The sequence below is a fragment of the Anopheles nili genome, chromosome 2 (genome assembly GCF_943737925.1).
Source record: "Anopheles nili chromosome 2, idAnoNiliSN_F5_01, whole genome shotgun sequence".
Taxonomy (NCBI): Eukaryota; Metazoa; Arthropoda; class Insecta; order Diptera; family Culicidae; genus Anopheles; species Anopheles nili.
Window position 1 is genome coordinate 68636383 of NC_071291.1, and position 20314 is coordinate 68656696.

The window sequence follows — 20314 nt, forward strand, 5'->3', positions numbered from 1 at the left end:
TTCCCCAGCACCCATTTCCGATCGGGAAACACGACCCACCCCCGGGTGTCCTGCTACAATTTCGTTTGGCGATATGTACTCGATTGGTTTGATTGGTTTGATCCTACACGCCCCACGTGCCATTCGATTACAATTCCCTTTCTTAGGGCGTTTTCCTTCCACTTTACATTTTACGTTTTACTATTTGTCGTTGCTTTCGCTACCGTTGTGATAAAATACAAAAAGCTTGCGCCTTCGTTGACTCACGAGTTCGGGTTAGTTAAGTGTGTTTGTGTGTGTCTGTTTATAAGGATAGTGTCCGCAAAATGGGAAGGTTTAGTCTCGTTTTTTTTATTTTGTTTTTTTTTGGCAAAAAATTAACTACTTTAAGTGTATTAATCGCACGCTTCGCTCTCTCTGCACCATGATCTCGGTGTAAATGGCGCGTAATGGCTAGTGGTACAAAACGTGACCGCAGGATGAACATACTTTACACAACTGTACAAGAGAGAAACGCAATGAGAGAGTGAGAGTGAGAGTGCGAGAGCATCGCCTTCAACTCCATCATTCGCTGCTACTTCTGCGGTTGCTGCGACAACCCGCCCTTGCCTACTGCGATGGCTTGCTTTGCTTTCGTTTTGGTTGAATGGTTTTATTGCACTTGAAACGAAAATGACACATACGTGAAGTAGTGGTGCAATAGGTTATAAACAGCTGGCACCCACCCCGCGCGCACCCACCTACATGGCTCTGCGAGCGTTTGTCGGTGGGTGCTCTGGGGACACGTGGAAATAATAATAAAATAAGTCCACCCACCGCTAGACCCTCGTATCGGCTTGGCTCGCTTTATACAAAAAGAAAGAGACCCTGCAGCACTATTAACAGGATGCGCTCGGAAGATCACCGCCGCCTCCGTTAGTGACCGCCGGTGTTGGAGCTCATTTGGACGTAGTCGTAGCTGCCAGCGGACTCGGTGTGTATCCTTGCGAGCCGCAAGTCGTCATCGAATACGGGCTGAAACCGCTGCTTCCACTCATAAGTCCGTTGATTCCTGTGGAAAAAGAAGACGGTTCGAAGTGGGTTGTTTAGTGACCGGAAATGAGATGGGCAGCGATGAAGGACATACTTGTCGATGAGTTGAAAACGCTCGCAGGAGACGAAGACAACCCAGTCATGTTGGGAGCTGTCGCGTACCCGTTGCTACTGCCATACGATCCACCACCGGATGAATGAGGCGTTGAAGCACTACTGCAGTATCCTCCACGTGGGCTCACGCTACTACTCTGAGCTCGTGTGTATTCATCTGTAAGGAATACCGGGACAACAGAGTGAAACAATTAATAATGGGGCTCTTTTAGAGCGTCAGTTTCAAGGATCGCTTACCTTCCGTCCACTGGCCAGTTCCATCCTGCACGCTAACCGCAAGCTGTCCACTGTACGAGTTGAATCCGGACGTCCCATTCGGTGAACGAGGCATCGAGTAGAGCGCCTCCGCCAGGTCAGCTGCCCTCTTCAGGATGATCTCCTTTGGGAGTTTCTCTGGATCACCTGGATGGCGCGGGATCAGCTTCTGGAGCCGCTGGAATCCGTAATCGATCGTCGGTTCGCTGAGCGCTGTTTGAAGATGAGTTTTTTAAGCGTTAATATAGCACACGAGGGTCTCATTCCAGCGAATACTTACAGACGTAGACGAATCTTCCCGGTGATCCCTTGCAGAACTGTTTGCTCTTGTACGAGAGGGTCACCTCGACGACTCCGGGTATGTGACGGGGTGGTGTTTGGACTCGAATCGCATGTGATGTAATCAACTGTGTGAGAAAACAAATGACAATGATTAAAGCGACTTGTTCCTACATCAAACCCTCCTCCAGAAATGTCTTACCTCACTCCAAACCAACATGGTACCGAAGACAACCTGCAACCCATCGAAGAAGTTGTCCCCGACGATGATAACCTGTGCTCCACCCGTCGTCCAGCCTTCACTCGGTGAGATGGCCTTTATGCAGGGTGTGGCCATCGGAAGCGGTGGATAGATGCCTGCAATAGATATCAGAGCTCCACATTAATACACCTACCATTAGGAAGTTCGATCAACGCCATCGGCGAAGGCACTTTTTCCATGCGGCCGTGTTTGGAAGCGATTGGAACGGAACTGACGCTCAAGCTCACACTCGTGACTCAAAATTAACTCCACAGCGAACGAATGGAATGAAGATTCTTCCCCGCAAGCACGGGAAACTAATTTACATCCGCCAGAACGACTGGATGGATTAAAAATACAACCACATGTTGAGCGCGTATTGTCAGGTGGTGCGAAAGTATCACGCCTCGATCACTGTAGGTCCAACAACACAGCGACACAACGAATGGAATGGAATTTTAATCGAGCTCGCACCTGAACGAACAATGTCGAAATCCACTCGAGACGAGTCACACACACGGACCGGTCCGATTGGGTGGGTGGGATAAGTGGGAAAATGCAATTTGCGCCCGGAAACAGAGCTCACACACGTGGCCAACCGGTTCGACGGAAGCGCCAGAAGTTCATTAGCGACACCGATACGTGTCTTCCATTCGCGCGTTTCGAGGCGAAATTAGAATCCCGGCACAAATGGCACCAGCACGGTAGCCAACCAGAAATAGCAATGAATTTATTAACCCGCAAAAACACCCCCCAGTTCACCGGGATTCCCGGACGCAATCAACCCAATCAAAACCTGGAGCAGTGGATCTGTTCTAGCTTGCAATTCAAGGTCCTCCAAAAGGGAGCCAAAGAGCTGTAGGAACTTTTAAAAAATCGAATGATGCACGACGCATCCCACGCGCCACTTCCTTCCGTTGGTGCCGTTGGAGGCATAACTCTTTTCCGGGTGAGTGCATCTTTTTAAAAGGACCCTCCAGCAAACAGAGAATGCACTTCCGATCGCGCTGCAGTGGCCAGAGGAGCAGAGTTTTAGATATGATTTATGACACCAGTGCATTGCTTCAACGGGGCACAATTTACGATAACGATTAGCCGTAATGAATTGCCGCTCGGTTGGGGCGGCTTCCGGTTCCTTATCTGGTTCCGGTTATCGAGCTGGAGAACTTGAGGCACCGTCAGGTTGGGTTCCTTCGCTTCCGTAGTACGAACGACGCGCCCGCAAGAGCGTGTGGATTGCACGGTGTTTCAGCCTGTTGAAAGCGATTGGAGCTCGTGTGGGTTCCAATTGCTTCCAGTGGGCGCATGCAATTTATCGCCGGAAAGAAGTTTTGAGGCCAATTGATTGGGTTAATGTGTGAAAGGGTGGGAAAAGGATTCGAGGAGAGAAAAGAAGCTTAATACGTCTACTAAACACGCGGGAAAGAAATTAAAATGAGCTATTACGTAAGGTGACAAAAAGAGTGACTAGAATGTCTAGACATACTCAAACAGGATCAAATAATAGTTAACACGGAAAAGAAGACTAATTGAACAACGAGGAATAGGCCGTGGAAATAGGGGTTGTGATTTTGAGAAATAAATTTTGAAACCGACCGTCGTACGTACTGTCCGGGGCCAGATGGTGGCCCGACATTGCCAACGGAGAATTGGCTGTACCTTCGGGATCGAGCCGCTTCGCCCGGCGCCCGTGCTTGCTGTTGTTGTGGACGAACATGTTGTCCGAGATGGCCAGCAGCGGCCCGTCCACGGCCACCTGGGTCGCTATCACTACCTGCAATATATGGGTAATTGGAGGGTGCCATGGGGGTGTGTTTTTTTATTGGATGGTTCGTTTCGGAAAGGGTGTGGAAAAGGGGTTGAAATGAGTGGTTCCGGATGCGGCGGGTGTTCCGGTGCACGGGGGGGCATTAGGACGAGGGGACGGGAAGAAACAAAAAGAATATAATTAATTGCATTAAAAGATTAGTGCGGCTGCTGGCTTTCTGGGGGGAATTTTTATGCATCCACTTTCGAGTAACCCAGGGAAACTTCTACTCGCTCCTTTTGAGACTCTATTTAAGAGACTCCTTTCATACCTTGAATTTTGTAGAGCGTTTGGTTATGAGTTACTGGCCTTCTGGATTGTTCTTGACATGTTCTTTTCTAATCACACCCTTAACAAATGACTTCGCTAATAAACTGCCTAATTTTCGTGCACATTTTATCACACGCTCTAGAACGAGCTGTTAGAGCAAACAAATCCGCCATGATGGTCCTCGTTGAATAAGACGTCACAGCGGAAAAGCGAAATGGAAGAAAACGAAAGAAGAAACGGTCCGAAATCTTAAATCTTAACCTCAAACAAAAAAAGAAGTCCACAACCACTCGGGGTTGGAGAACAGAAACGAAGACGGCAGGCACAATTTATCACCGTTCGTTTGGATAGGTTAAATGTTGTCCATTTTTACATCGTTTTCACTCTTTCTTTTTCCCTTCTTCACGTCACCCAGCTCCATAAGTAGGCGGTGACGTTTGCATTCAACCGCGCGGTGTTGCTATAGCGACCAATTCCCGCTCATCAGCTTAATTATATCGTTCGCCACCACCACCGCCCGTACCATGCGCCCTCAGGTGAAGGACTTTCTCCCTGCGGTTGCTGGGAATTTTCCGAGAGCCAATGAGTGCATTTCGGGGCGGTATTCTTAGCGGACGGTGCTCGTCGACACTAATTTCTCCATCGCCACCCGTCATTCGTCTTGCGGGAAATTTATCACCCAACCACCCACCCACCCAACGGAGAGCAGCCGAGCTGGGAAAATGTCCCTCGGGAACCGCACGATCGCGGTCGAAACCAAAATGGATGCTTTCAAATGCACTTCGAGCTTGCCGACGTCTCGTTTGTCTTGTCTCGTTTTGTTTTGCACACGAGCGAACGGATGCCACTTGCAACCTCGAGCGTTCTGTTTTGATATTCGCTGACGTGATCCTAATCCTGCTTCCTGATGCTTCCTATTTTTTCCCCCCAGCCAGGCCGGTTCCAGCGTGAGCGAAGAGCACGCAAATCAAAACAAATTCTACAGGTTGGTGATTAATACTCACTTGAAATCGTCGCATGTCCCGTGGGTTGCCCGCATTCTTCAGACAGTTTTGGTTGCACTTGAGGAAAAACTTTAGGAAAAATCTGCAAAAAAAAAACAAGAAGGAAAAGAATCGTTAGGATGCTGGGTGCGTTAGAATCCGTTTGATGTTGGGCTGTTAAGCGAGCAATTCCGTGACTCGCTCGGTGTTTGGTTGGTTAAATTGCGGCATTTTTAAAACTCCCCATGGGACGGATTCTCATTAGGCGGGGTGGACGAACTCCAAACAGCAATGGGCAATAAATGCGATCCTCGAGAACGGGTGCTAACGCAAACCGATCAACCCAACTAATTCCCCAAAATGGACGACAGATCGGGTAGGTGGATCTCTCTCCGGCATAAGATCAAATGAAGTGTTTAACTCCTCAGTTTCTCTCTCTCTCTCTCTCTCTCTCTCTCTCTCTTGGGAGTGCCCGTTGAAGTTAAGGTTTTTGGAAAGGGGACATAAAGCAGCAACGAATTGCCACGAACCGCCTCACGGGAAAGCGTCCCTTGAATCTTTAAATTACGCCACTTCTGAGCCGACTAACATCCGTTGACAACTTGTTCGAACAACGCCGCAGCAACCGTTTCAGGAATGCTGTTTCGGGAGTTGCTGGCGGGACTTTTACCAGCGCCTTGGGACGCGTTTCGAGACGCGATAAGTACGGGTTTTGCTCGTGTGTTCACACTACCCGAACCGTCCCTTCGAAATAGGCGAACCGTCCCTGGAACGTCTTCATCGTCACTGACGGGCCCCTACAGGCACAAGGGACCTCCGATGTTTGTAGTTCCCGAAACTAGGAAACGTGTCGTGGTACTCGCGTGCTCTTCACAAATCACACCGCTCGGAAAGCGGCGCGAGTTCGTGGGGTCCTTAATTTATGAAGCGCTGTGCTAGACCGATTGGCCGATAAAACCGTTCCCGGGTTCCAAAGGCGATGTTTGATAATTGCCGGGGGCCGATTTATTTATTGCCGCACGCCGCTACCCAGCGGGTCGTAATTAACATAACCTTTTTTTTTGTTGGGTTCGTAAAGCAAGTCAAGAAGGTGCTGTTAGGCGCGCTCGGGGCCCTTGAGATTGGGGAGTTTAAAAGCAACAGCAACTTCAACAACAAAAACAACCTTTACTGGTCGCAAATCCCGTTTGCCGGCAACGGCTGGAAGCCATTACAATTGTTTCGCTGCAATTTGTCACACCGAAGCGAGCGATAAATCTTCGCTCGGAGTCACTTCTCTGCCCTTACGGATGCTGGTGTCAACAATTATTTGTGCGCTCAATTTGCATACGTGAGAAGGCATCGGGATAAGCTATGGTTTACCTAATTATACACAAACATTCGCACGCATCCGTGCTCTTTTTAAACGAAGTGGTTCAGGTTTTTTTTGTTGTGATCACCCTGGAACCATTTTCATAACTTCATACGTTAGCAGGTACGCTTAATTTATGCGAGATAATTTCAGCAAAAAGAAAAAGAATACACTCCACGGGAGCTAAATGCTTTCGTAAATTAATTTTCCCGCCCAGAACATGCTCTCACCCAACATTTGTTGCCTTGCGCAAACCCATCGAGTGGGCTTTTGGGTGGTAATCTAATCCACACGGAGTCACCGAACCAAATCCAGCGGCAGATGAGTCCGAGTATCGGTTCCATGTAGCTCATCGTGAGGCCACTTCAGCTCATCTGCCGTACCGGACGGATGAGTCTGGCCTGAAGATGCAGCCTGTTAGATATCCGATACCTTGGCCGTGGTTTCGGGGAAGTAGAAATTAGCATCCCACCGTTACGTCAGCGCACAACAAATCGACGGGGAGTAGGTCGAGGTCCTTTCGCTAAACAAGTGCACACTTATTGGTAGCGCGTAGTGCACTACGAAAGGACACCCGGAACATCCTGTTGGCCCTCCTGGGGCGAGCGTGAGGGCACATCATAGAGCGAGGAACTAATCGCGAATCGATCCCTCGGTAGCGGGTCCTGTGGTTAGGGGTGCGCCAAAGGATATACAGTTTCAGTAGCGCACAAAACTGCAGGGAGAGAAACAAAAACTAGCACAGCAAGCGAAAGGCACACCGATCCGAGGTAGGTCGAAAACTCGAGCATAGGGCGTTTGGACGCAAAAAGTCGAACAGATGTTTGCCAATGGGCAAATCACATATTAAATAGACACTCAGCGGGTAGCCACGGGGCGATCGGCCTTTTCGGCAGGGAACGAGCCCTTCGGCTAACGACCTACAAAACTGCACCACTCGACGAATGCAGCAGCTTCCGAAATGTTGGGTCCACCCCAGCGTGCCATCTCCCTCCTGCGCTTCGACCGGAGGTTATTAATAAAGGAAAACAGTACAGAAATAATAAAATATTTACAAAGGAGCTGTAATTGAGTTGGTTATTTACAGTAGGACGCCGGCACCGACGCCGGGTGATAAATGTCCGGCAACGTGAATGAGAGAAAGGGAGCAGGAGAGAAAGAAAGAGTGAGAACGAATGTGTAGAAGGAGTATGAAAATCCCTAGGTCCAGTTTTAAAGGCCAGAGCCACGGTTGCTGGCGATGGCTTCGAAGCCAAGCCATCCATCATCTTCGCGATCGTCCTTAGCGAGCACGCGGGCTCCGATTGCAAGGACCTCGTAAAGGAAGAGCTGCCGGTTTGCAGTCGGTAGCGGGTTCGGCTAATCAATTACTGACACTTGTACGGTCGGAAAATCTGTTACGATTTTGCGTGCCCGCGGGCTGCGGACGGGTTTTGTTTTGCTTGCGGCAGCGAAAGGAGGCGTTCGAGATCGCGTTTGTGTAGCAGTAGAAGTTGTAACTGAGCCTAACGAGTGGCAGAGGCGAATTGGGGAGGGAAATGGGATGGAAAATCCAGAACAAGGGTGGAACTAGGGGTAGCATGTGTGCTGCTAGCCACAAGTGCAAATTTTTGAAGGGTGTTTTTTAATGGTACTAGAGGTTTAAAGGATAAGGAGTTTTTTTTTAAATTTTATATTTGACTAAAGCGGTTTTATCTCAACATAGATCGGGAGGCTGAACGATGCTGTGTTTGTTTATCACCCAAACCAGATTGCATCATTGTAAATTAAACTAAATTATACAGCATCACAGCAACCATTGGAGTGTCACTTGGACAACTGTAGCGACTAACTGATGACCTTTGATCATTGAAATGTCAAATTTCAAACGCATTGTTTCTACGACTATGTTTTTATTGACGAATAATCCAATCCCATATTCACCGGACATACAAACATTTCCACCGGTCAACTGTGACACAAATCCACCATAATCGCATCTTCGTCCTTCGCCGGAAAAACCAAACGCGTGAGCTACCTTCAATGGCAGCGGCGGGTCCTAATCCTTTCTTCCAATTTAAATGTCAAACAACGTGCGTTACGGGTGCTACATCAAACGTTAGCCCAACGTTGGCCACTTGAACGGGTTTACAAATCAAAGCCCACCCAGACCCGCGATACGTTTTCCCAGGATTGCGAAAACGTTAGCCCACCAGGACATGGCCCTGAAGCGTGTCAAAGCAGGCGTGCGTTTTGCGGAAAAGTGAACCGTTTCCGGTCGTTTGTGGAAGTGAATAAAAAAGAAACACCCCGTCAAACAGATCGGCAATAAATAAAACAAAGCACCAGCATCAGCTAGATTGCCGGTGTGAAAGGTGCTGTTGAGCGAATGGGAAAAAAATGTCACACTCAAACCGTAGCTGTATCCTGCTGACGAGCTACAGGAGGGAAGTGAAAATTAACATATTTATTTTGTGTCCAACTTTGCTTCCTGTCGTTTGTTTTGCGATCCGATTTGGCTCGGTTTTTGGGCTTTTGGTTTTTTGAGTCTACGTAGCTCTCTCACTCTCTCGCTCTCCCTTATCGCGTCCCCATTCCCTTCCAAACGGATAATTGAGAACCGATGTCCTTCGGGAGTGCGTCAGCCGGCCGGCGTTCGGGAGGTTCACTGTTTCCCTTTCCCGCGCGAGAACGTTTCTTTATCGAGGGCGCGAGGGGAAAAAAAGCCTTCCAACCAATATGGAAAGGGGCGGGAAAAACACGCTGGTGACGGAGAAGGGTGCTTGAAATGTGTGTTTGTTGTTTTATGCTCAAGCCTGTACACGCTTTATTTGGTGCCTTTTTTGTTCGCCCGCTGACGTTAATGTGTCGCTTGGTGCGAGAGCGATGATTATGCTTCGCTTTATGTGATATTTCCTATTTTAGTGATCTGTTTCTGTGTGTTTTTTTTCTCTCTCCTGCCATTACATTTGAGAGCAGATGACCAGATGAGCCGGAAGGACGAAAATCATGAAGTGAACCCGTGATTGGTTTACACCCGGCAAAAAAAGGAAGAAAAAACCAGTGTCATATATCACTCCCGGTCAGGCTTGAGGTCACACACGGAGGTGATCCACAGATTGCGTTCTGTTGTTCACATCAGCCTACTGCGGCCAGTACATTAGTCCGGATGCGTTACGTTCGGTTGGGCAGTTTTGTTTGCGTTTGTCGAAGGGATATCGACAAGGATCAGGCTTGAATTTCACTAGCGCCACTCGCGTCAATGTACCGGAAAATCGTCGTACCAGGAGTCCTTCCCGAGGCCGTTGTTCTTTTGCGTGTTTTGAGATTGAAATTTCCCGGAAAATATCCAGCCCAGTAGTGATCCTTGCGGGACGCGACGAGCTGTGGAAACGGTGCGCTTTTCACAAGAAAAACGCTCCAGCTTCCCATCCCACGGGGGCTATTCTTCGCGCACAAATTGCGGTGTCCTTTTACAGTACACGAATGTCGCCGGAATGAGCTCACCGCTCCCGACCGCTACCGCCAGATGTTTCACCGGGGTTCCTTTTCGGAGTTTGTGGGTTTCCACGCCACAGAGAACACGTCAACACCGACCCCCGAGGGCAACCGTTTTGACACTTTCAGCGACACCTCGCGCACAATTGGTGTTACCATGGCGACAGACTTACGGCTTCCTGCGGTGTTTCTTCTCCGGATTCCAGGGTTTCTTCTGCTTCTCTTCGCTTTCCAATCCCAAAAGCCGCTAGCCTCGTTTGTAAAGTGTCCCTAACCACAGAACCCACGGGTAAGGCGATCGCTTGAAGTGGTTTCAATCATCGCATCCACTCGAGCGCTTAAGAGGCCACTTCAATTAAGCGTACTAAACGCGCGGATAATCGTTACAATTGTTGCATACGTCGCAGGCGTGCGCACGCCGAAAAAGGATCCGTTTGAGAGCATCCTTTACCCTCCGATTTCCGAGCTTGCTTCTCATGCCGAGCAGCCCTGCACAGCGCGACAGATTGTAAAGTGTCAAGCCGCCGCGTGTTTTTAGGTTTTCCATGCAGCGCGTGTTTGCCTTTGATTAATTGAGTGATCGTTGTGTGATTTTTTGTTCGTCCTGTTCCGCGAGTCGATACTGGACCGGTGGCGTGACTGATGAGAGCAACATGCCACTCGAGCAAGTCACAACATATGTCGTGAAACCGATCGGACGGTGCGCTCGTAATTGATGGGATGATTCGTTTGAATGAAGGATGGAAAGAAGGATATTCTTTTTCCCGTGGTTCAATTTGAATACGGTGCGATTGTCGCAAGGCGAAGATTGTGTTTGCGGATCCTCTGAGGAGAGTCATGTAATTAATTAAAACCACTCGCTAAGTGCTGACTAGCTTCTGATACGTTGCAGAAGTATCAATCTATTTACGGAGCACAAAATAATTGTTCACAGTTCCGTGCAAACGCCCAGCAGCTTTCCGATGGCCCCATTACGCACTGTCGTGATTTTCCTCACGCACATAATCCACGATAGCAACGGCCGCAACTGTGCAACGCACTGCTAATAATAGCCAGCAGGAAGTTCGATAAAATGGCAGGGGGCTCGGAAGAGACAGAAAATATGGCAAAATCCTCTCTAAACCGCCAGTGCGCGACCAAATCATTGCACGTGCCTGGAACGCCCCACTCGGTATGTTTCACTGGCCGCATAATCTTATCAATGAATCTAATTTACTTTCGGTCCGTTTGTTTCGACGCCACCAGTCGACCACACGCTTAGAGAACCGGGGGGATGTAATCTTTTCTGTTCCTTTTTTTTTGCGGGTTCTCGTCGGCTCGTTCTGTTGAGACACCATTCTTTTTCGTACCCATGAGCTGAATAGGTCCCACCCGTAATCCGCTTATCACCGCGGCAAGCTCCCAAACTTGTGGGTGGAAAAAGAAAAGAAGCTTGGCTCGGAAATGGCTCCATTGACTCCTGTTGCTATGTTTTTCCAATGCATACTGTGATGGCTGCGGCAGCGCAACAGTAGAACGGTAAATGTTGGCGCTAAATTAGACGGTTCAATTGAAATTCGTTCACTGGCAGCATTAGTTTTATGTGAGCTATATTTTCGTCGAGTAGCTTGCGAACGCTCGCAGCTAATTGAGGGATTTAAGGAAACAAACCAGAATGCTGATTAAAATTAGGATCGAATTACGTTTAATTGGGTGTTGGGAAATTTTAATAACTGTCCTGTAAATGCAAATTAATTTGATAATTATAAATACTATTCCAGATTCCTCATTGAGGACGAGCTCAAAAATATTGATTTCTGAACGGCAAAAAGTCTAATTGCGATTCTTGACCATTTCCCACCTATTGCGCAGTGTGCATAAAGTCCTTCCCAGAGTTTCGGCTCAACATCCTGAAGCAATCACCGAAGGGTGAGTGTAAAGCCAATGAAAAATGAGTTCCAAAAATCTTCGACCCAAACTCGCACCACTACAACCCCACACAGCATCCCCTTTCGAACAATAGTCCCCGTCGCCACGCCGTCGTCATCATCCACGGACACCCCATTAAAGGGAGCCACCCTCAAGGCACGCACCAAGGGGTGGAAGCTGTTGAGATTTCCATTCTCTCCCCAAACCCCCACCCAACGGCCGGCCTTGGAGGTGTCGAAAGAGGCCACGGTGTGCGGGAGGGCGGCAGATTCTTTGTTATGGTTCTTGACTTTTTCCTTACGGCTTCGTTTCTTGTTCTTTTTTTGTTGTTGCTTTCGCTCTCATTCTTCCTCCGTTCGCCGTTGTTTGTTTTGCCACCGTAGGCCGTTTTTCAAAAAAACCCATACAACGACACAAACACTCCGTCCTGCTTCTTTGTATCCGATTGCCGGCATTTTCTTCGCACCCATCGACACGGGCTTCTGGGGCGCGCGCGCGTCTTCGCAAGGATACAACATTGCCCTTCCAGGCTAGCTCCCAATTCACCCTCTCTCGATGAAGGGTGTCTCGCAAGGACGAAGAAACATCGACGCTAGGGCAGACGGGCAGACGGGCTTTTGGGATTTTCGAACGCCATGCTGCTGGGAGTTCGTCCCAAGCAAAATGGTTTGTTTTTATCGGTTCCCGTCGGCGTTTCTCGACGGGAGGCCGGTGTGAGGGTGGATTTTTCACGTGTACCAACCGAACGGGAACCGGGGTGGGACACTACTACACACGCGTATTACGCGCGCGCGCGTCCTTCACGCACCACACGCAAACAGCAAACGCGTAAAGACAACGTTTTCCTTCAACACGCGGAGGCCGAGAAGCTCACCGGAACAGCTGCTGTTCTCGGGAGAATGGGAAGGATGCCGATGAGCGTTGTTTGTCATCACCGGAAGGAGGCACCGTTTCCGGGACATGATACGACCGGACGCGTAAAATCGTGTACATGTCCTTGCGAGCGGATGCAGTTCTTTCGTGTACCGACATTGCGACACCGAAAGGCGTCGTCTTCCGGGTAAATTTACCTTTCGTTACATGTCTCACTTGATTTCGGTCATGTTGGGCGATTCTGAAGCTCCATTACCGGCAAATGACGCTCATGGTGGAGTCCTTGCGTGCGTGCGAAGGTGTGTTCAGTTCTTTTTTATTTTTTTTTGGAGAGACTTTTAGGTTCTTTCGCAAGACGTACAACTTTTGTTCTTCGGTTTTTCCAACCACGCTGGGGGTGGAAAATCTGCAGGCAACACGCGGAGCGGGCTTGTAGTTAGTTTTTATGGGGCGTAGGCGTAATTCCGGTTGCTGCCGTCAAGCCGGCCGGTTGTTGTACCGAGTACCGGTTGGTTAAGTGTTTATTAGCATCCTTTTGCTCTGTCCTCTCCGAGTTTCCTCCGGAAGCTGTGCAGACGTATCTGATTCACACCAACGGCAGTGGCTGTGGGTCCTCGACAGTAAAGTGGATTAAAGCACGGGGAAGATTGTTATTTTCACGTTGGAAATGTTGCGTTCCATTTGCACCTCACACGTGAGAAGGTTCTCGTTTTGCTGGTGAAGTGAATTTTGAACCCAGTAAAATAGGATAAAAAGGGTGTTAATTTGAACACAATAATCAAGCAAACCATTGAAACAGTTCGCTTGTAGTTGCAACAATTCCGTAGAATTGCTGTTTTTTAATACACCTTTAGCATTCTCTGTTAGCTCTAGTATAATATATTTCAATGGTACCCTAAGCCAACAAATAAATGTCATTTTAATGGTACAGGAATGATGATTAGAAAGCATTTCAATCGAAACAAAAGGTTGATGTCTCATCTTCAATACATAATCAATGCCATATCATAATTTCTCGATCCTTCTAATCGAATCACCGGATACACACTCCATTAAATAAAACAATTATTATGGATACCTCAGCACCTTGCCGTTGAGTCGCCATTCCATTTTCCTGTCGTGCTTTTTTGCCACTTCAAACGGCACATTCAATTTCCGAGCGCCACATTTGATTCTATGAACCCGAACAAATAGAATTAAAGCCATCCCGTCGTCCGAAAGTCGTTCAATGAAGCACAACACACACTGTTTGGCCCGTGAACGACGTGCACTCGTCTGATTGTCTTTGCTGGTGGGCCAAAACGTGAGGAAACTGAGGGACGACGATCGAAGGCCAAAGGACTAACGTGCCGCGGGCACGCAGCTCCTTTTTGGACGCATTCGATGAGCAAAAAAAAAGGGTGGAAAAGTCACGCACTGTCGCACACACTTTCCCGGGCTGGGCCTGCCGGGAAAGGAAATGGCTTTTCCTGGCCGTTGTCCGCCAAAGATGATGATGGTGATGGTGATAGCGATGGGTTTTTGGTTCGTGTTTTCTTACACGCTTTTCTACGGCGTCTTGTGTGTTTGTTTGCATGTTGTTGTTAGTTTTTTTTTTCTCGGATGGTGTTTTCCCTTTTTTTCCGCCCCTAGTCGTTATCGTCAATGTCGTGGTGTTTGCAAAACGGCCCCGGTTTTTTTTTGCTTCGCTTCCACACTCACCCACTCACCCACCGGCAACCCATCATTTAGCGCCCTTTTGCCGGGGGAAACACAAAAGCTACAAATACATGCATGTATCCAACCCCTGCTCTCGGAGGAGGAAGCGAAAAGTGAAGAAAACGACACGCAAGAAGAAAACAACCATCACCCGAACAAACTGGCCATAAAATGGAAGAACGCGAATCGGTCGGCCGGTGGGCAGTAAAACGCACATTTTTGCCAATACACGCACAAGGACCTCCACTGACGGGTGGTGAACGAAAGAGGGGTGGAAAGAGAAAAAAAGGACAGGAAAAATAATACAAGAATCAGCAAATAAAATCAAACAACGGTACACTAACACCAACGGCGACCAAACCGAGCCCGGCAAACGGTCCGGAAATCTTTTGTTTCCTCCAATTTTATGGCTTTAAATCTTGACCTTTTTTTTAGCGCCACCACCACCATTTCCTCAGTCCACCCGCACGGGATACCACGCCTTTTCCGGTCAGCTTGGAAATTTCAAGCCCACTTCCTGGTCCTTCCCGATCCCGGTAAAACATTCAACTTTAACAATCGAAAAACATAAAAAAACGCAGAAGGGGGTTTTGGATGGAGCTGGGAACAAATCAATATGATTGCGAGCGTCCACTCCTCCACGCTGGTTCCGGGTTGTGTTATCGTCATCGGGATCATTATCATCAGCATCGCCATCATTCGGGACCGTTTGCAATGAAACGTGGCCGATTTTGTTGCGAACCAAGCTTAAAGTGTACGTTTTCGTTTGGGGGTTGTTCACAAATTTTTATCACCTCAAATCGGAACATACGTGTCACGCCAGGTAGGAACACTAAGGCATGTACAAGTTTTCAGCAAGAAAATACTAATACATGGTTTTATTCTAGTGAACGTTTGCTCATAATTTTAACGACAACAAACCGCATTCCTACCCATTTTTTTTTCTTTACTAAATCTCTCTTTCGCTTATTATCCGCCTAACCATGATAAGCACGGGAACAATCATAAGCCGGCTATCGGAGAATCAGTTTCGGCTCCATAACAACGCTATCCGGCCGTTTCCTTCCTACCCCCACACAGGGTGGATGGGATAAATTAAATGAAATTAAATTTATTTCATCGTCTTACTTACGCACCGTTACCTGCCCGGCGAAGGATCCTGGCTTATCCGATTTGCCAACGATAGGGGCAAGGTTTCGGAAGGAACACGGTATACGAAACCACGGAGTGGAACCCAAAGTCGAAAGAAAGAATCGTGTGAGGGAGAGAGAGAGCGAGAACCCGAGCAAGAGACTGAAAGTGTGCGAGTTTGAGTGAACCACCAGGCGCCTCCATCTCTCTTCGTTTAAGCCCAACCCAGCCGGGATGGATGGCAAGCGTAAACCGAACAGGACAGGGACATGATACGCGTGTTTCGCTTCCCTTATTATTGCTTCCACCCCCACCCACTCGTCCTGGAAGGGCGTATTACAAGCGAGGTTCTTCGCCATGGCGCGAGAAGGGCTGCACGGAATCATGAAATCATAAAGTAAATCGCCTTATAGGCGATTTATTTTATTTCTCGCTACGTCGGCTCCAAGACGCTCGGTGTCTGTCTGGTGGGAAGGGGACGTCTTCGCGCCGTTGTCCTTTGCCACGGTGTTTGTCGTCATCGTTGTTTGTTTACACCGAACCGTGCCCATGCCGGCGTAGGCTGGCAAATTGCGTGCGGCGTTGGGATGTAATGAACGGACGGGATGGATGAGTGGATGCGTTGGTCACCCCGTAAATGAAATGTCGAGAGCACCATTCGGCAGATTCCGAGGTCATGCCTTTGCTAGGGGGATTCGTTTACACTCACCCACAAAACATAAGCATACACAGTTGTGGACGAAGTTGTAGCAATAACACTAGTGTCTCACAGTGAAACGTTGTAAGAGTTTGTATTGAATTTTGTTAGGTAAAGAGTTGAACTCTACTATTCTATATAAAATGCGAAATCTACGAGGTGATTTTAAAGCCACATACTTTACTTCCTCCTTTTCAAGCAGCATCCCTTGCTTTAATCGCTTGAAGGAGGAACCATTTTCCTAAGGGCTTGCCAGTGGTGGTGACCATGGCAACCGTATTTTTATCCCATCGTCCTTCTTCAAGGAAACGACGGTTGAAGGAACCGAGCGGATAAAAAAGCCACCACGCACCCGGGCGAACCGACAGAACTGGGCCTGAGTTTATTATGTGTTGTCATGCATCGTATTTTTTCTACTTCCATCCTGCCTAGTATCCTGAGAGGTGGCCATCTCGACCGTGAGACACGAATACAGTTCTAATTCGTGAGGGTGTTAGTTTCAGAGGGTGCTGTATTAACAGCGCGAAGGATTTCGGTGAATTTGATGTAACAATTTTTTCCCCACAATTCGTCATAAGATGGTAGAAATCAAATCCTGACAATCCGGTATATTCGATTGGGCAACGGTTAGCCTGCTTTGTGTTGTTCGTTTCCAGATGCGTTCGCTGCCATGGTAACGGTTGTCTTTGTTTCTCGACGCGCTCTTTGTGTCCGCTGTCAACGTCGCTCGGAAACGGCACTTCTTGCGCTTGTTCATGGTACGATCGAACAGGACGCGGGTGACGTTTGCATCCTTATGTTCGGACTCCCTCGGGAGCCCGGCGCAGACAGTAGGACGCACCATCGGAGCGTTTGTCATCTGCCGGAAGGAGTGCTGAACGACAACGGCACGAGAAAAGAAAAAATAACAACCACACACCCATACCAACCACACAAACACATCTCAGCACGGCACAATCGACCGCCGGATGGGCGAAACTACCCGGAATTAATTAGTCGTGATTTACTGACAAAATGGTCCCCAAGGATCCACCAATTGGACGGAAACGGAAGCATCGAACGCCGGTGGAGGGTAGAAAAAATCCTGCGAGTCCGTTATCCGCTTTTCCGGTGGATCACCTCCGAGGGTGCCTTCCGGTGGCATGAGCGCTTTTGCACGCTGCATCGTTCGCTGGTTCTGGGAACGCCAAGCAGCCGAAAAAATGCACCCGTTGCATGGCGATTAATCTTGCTCGCTGCAATCCACTCGGGAGCTGCACTCTGGACGGTGCGAGTTTCCACTCGATTATGGTAACGTTCGAGAGAAGTGCAAACAAACCCACGTATGTGTGGAAAAAATGACGACAAATTACAGGGCCAGTGCATATAATCGCTCTCTTTGGCTTTGGTTTTCTTTTTAGTTTGAAGAGTTTTATGTGACTTGACTCACAAAAAGAAAAATCTACTCCACAAAGGGATACCTTAACTCATACATAAACGATTGACACTATTGTATTGGCATAACGTACAGATAGTTTTATGTGAAAATATGGTTATTTACAAATTAATTAAAATTATTACTTTTTCAACATATTTATCCCTTGTTTTTGGATGTAAAAATAATTTGAAATAGCACTCGCTATAACCACCATTTTGACCAGCATATACATCGCCATTTTTACACAACCCATGCTGCATTCTGTGTGGGGTTTTTTGTAGGCCATTTTGAATCACCCTCGGACGCTCTAGGATGCATCTCTCGCTCGTATCCTGCCACCCTTTTGTGCGTTTCGCCAATCTACAGTATCTCGTTCGCTCTCGCTTTCACTCTCACACGCACGCACACACTTATGGCAGGAGATAAGATTCATCCAACAGCGGGGGTGCGCGTTTTTCGCACCCTTCGGCTGGAGGATTGCGTTTGATGTCCAAAATGCGTGCAATTTTCAGCCGATCCGAACGAAACAGGATATTGAAAAGCCACCACCGGGGACGGGAAAGGAAATCGAACTCAACACGTATCGGTTTTTCGCACCGACACATCGACGGAAGGAAACATTCATGCATGTATTGGCGATAGTTTCGAGTTCAGCCGGGTGTGGTGATGTTTGGTAGACCGTTTTTATTGCGCTGTCAAAATTCGCATCGTTTTCGTCGATCCCATCGTTGCCATGGCAACGGAAGCGTTATGGGGCGAGAAATATAGTAGGCAAACCCAGCCCTATAACCGGATAGTATCGTCTAGCCAGGCGAAAAGGTTTCCAGCAGACTCCTTACCGGTCAAGGGATACGCGACGAGCCGTTTACGGCGCCGATTTTGGCTCCGGATTCTCCGCATCCAATAAAACTATGAGCGTTTGCAAAAGAACACAAAAAGCACCCCACTGGAAGGGTGCATCCATAACCAATCGATTCTAGTCGCGTCCTTCGCCCGATTTGAAGCCGGAATGGAGATTTCTGTTGATTTCGGTGCCCTCGTTTTTTTATGTTGTTTTGTTTCATTTTGATAAGATTTTTCCACCATTCATGGTGGGTACAAAAGGGGGAAAGAAAAGAAAAAATCACAAGGCACCCGAGACAGGACAACCATCATCCCTTTTTCCACCCAGGGCCATCCATCTTCGCGTCGTTCGTTTCTTTATGGACGAAAATTGTCGGGCCTGTCGTGTTTGCTGTTTGTGATTTTATGGTACGCTTATCGTTACGAATCGTTGCGTTTCGAGATCGTTCTATTTTTGTTGTGTTTGCTTCACCATTCCCGAAGAAAGTTCTCGCTTTAACGGTTAAACTTTGGTCCTTTTGAGAAAAAACGTGATTAAAAATTCCTACAATCGTCCTACAATCTGAAGCGAGAAACGAGGCTAATGTCTTTCGTGTTCAAACGTAACATCGATTCAAAGTCAACCATCGTCCGGATAGTAGTTTAATTTTCAATTTCTTCACTTTCCGATCGAAGTCGTACAACCAAACACGGCACATAAACAACGATCCTAGCGGTAGATGGTTGGGTATCACACACGCGATCACGCGGCGTGGGCGACGTTCGTGTCAAGGATGAGCAGCCGAAGCACCCGAGCGTGCGAGTTAGTTAAACGTTACGATTAAATTATTCATACCGAAGCCGGACCGATTATGTAACACATGCACACGGTCGTGCCTTTTACCGTTGGCGGTGGTTCACGGGTCACGCCACCTCTCCGGCGCCGGAAGGCCACGTCGACTCGAAGGACACATGGCAGGATATTGTCCATTTACATACGAGAGAAAAAGAAAATAGTCGAAAAACTCCTCCACTCCCACACATACACATACACACACGAGGCGGTCATCGAGCGACAGTGGGTGTGTGCATTAGGAAAATTAAAATGGGAAAAGCCCCCAGACCAGGAGGACAAGAAGCTTCGGATCACGAAAAGAAACCACGCTGGTTACGTTCGAGCAGCGGCAGCATATTAAAGCGATGATGAACGCCGTATGTGAGGTTAGGTTGTTACAGAACTTGCTGGTCACTTAAGGGTGGGCTTTTTATCCTTCTTGAGGAGCACGTTACACGCGTTACGCGGCACAAAAAAAGCACCTTTAATATACTTTTTCTCTCCATCATATCTGAGGTCCTTTTTAAAGCCATCCACAATCGTTGGATCTGATGGATCCGTGACACAACCAATCGGATGTGACAATTGAGACGGATTCGTACATATTTCTTTTTGCATCCTCCCGAAAATTCAACCCTCCCAAAACCACGCCACACTCACGGAACACGATGTCCATTTGCATCTTTATTACAAAATATTTTGCCGACGACACGCTCACGCCCACCCAGCCCGTGAACGCCGTTGTGACAGCTTAAATTCAGCCCCACCAAACGTGCGAGGGATGGAATTTTATTGTCTGCACCCGCAAGGGTCCTTTCGGTGTGGGAGAGATGGCTCACCAGGATAGGACACACCACAACCAGCCAGAGGACAGCTGTCATCCATCATACGATCTTCTCGCCTGCTCACACGCTCCATCGCTCTCGCTTTCCCGCTCGACCGCTTCTCCGGTGTACGGTCTCAGAATCCGGAATCTCCCGTCTAGAGCGACCAGTGCCGGATCCGGCCGTAGGCAAATTTATCGCAATGGCAAAAATTTAATAGTATCGAATTTACATATTTTCCGAAATTGACTTGAGGCGGTGTCCGTTTTCGTACGGCTTCGGCTTTTCCCGCATCCGTGCTGGCGTGTTGGGTGGAAAATG

The 20314-nt window shown here is 48.2% G+C and overlaps 1 protein-coding gene across 1 annotated transcript in view; it reads right to left on the reverse strand.

Moving 5' to 3' along the window:
- Nucleotides 1-730: 730 nt before the first annotated feature.
- LOC128720391 (transcription factor collier) overlaps nucleotides 731-20314 on the reverse strand; it is a 46541-nt gene continuing 26957 nt past the window's right edge. Inside the window, exons 7-13 of the mRNA XM_053814059.1 lie at nucleotides 4982-5063; nucleotides 3497-3674; nucleotides 1862-2016; nucleotides 1661-1787; nucleotides 1363-1593; nucleotides 1106-1282; nucleotides 731-1030 (exon numbers count right to left, since the gene is read on the reverse strand). Coding sequence (XP_053670034.1) covers nucleotides 918-1030; nucleotides 1106-1282; nucleotides 1363-1593; nucleotides 1661-1787; nucleotides 1862-2016; nucleotides 3497-3674; nucleotides 4982-5063 — 1063 coding nt within the window. The 3' untranslated portion in view covers nucleotides 731-917. The remainder of the gene's footprint in view (nucleotides 1031-1105; nucleotides 1283-1362; nucleotides 1594-1660; nucleotides 1788-1861; nucleotides 2017-3496; nucleotides 3675-4981; nucleotides 5064-20314) is intronic.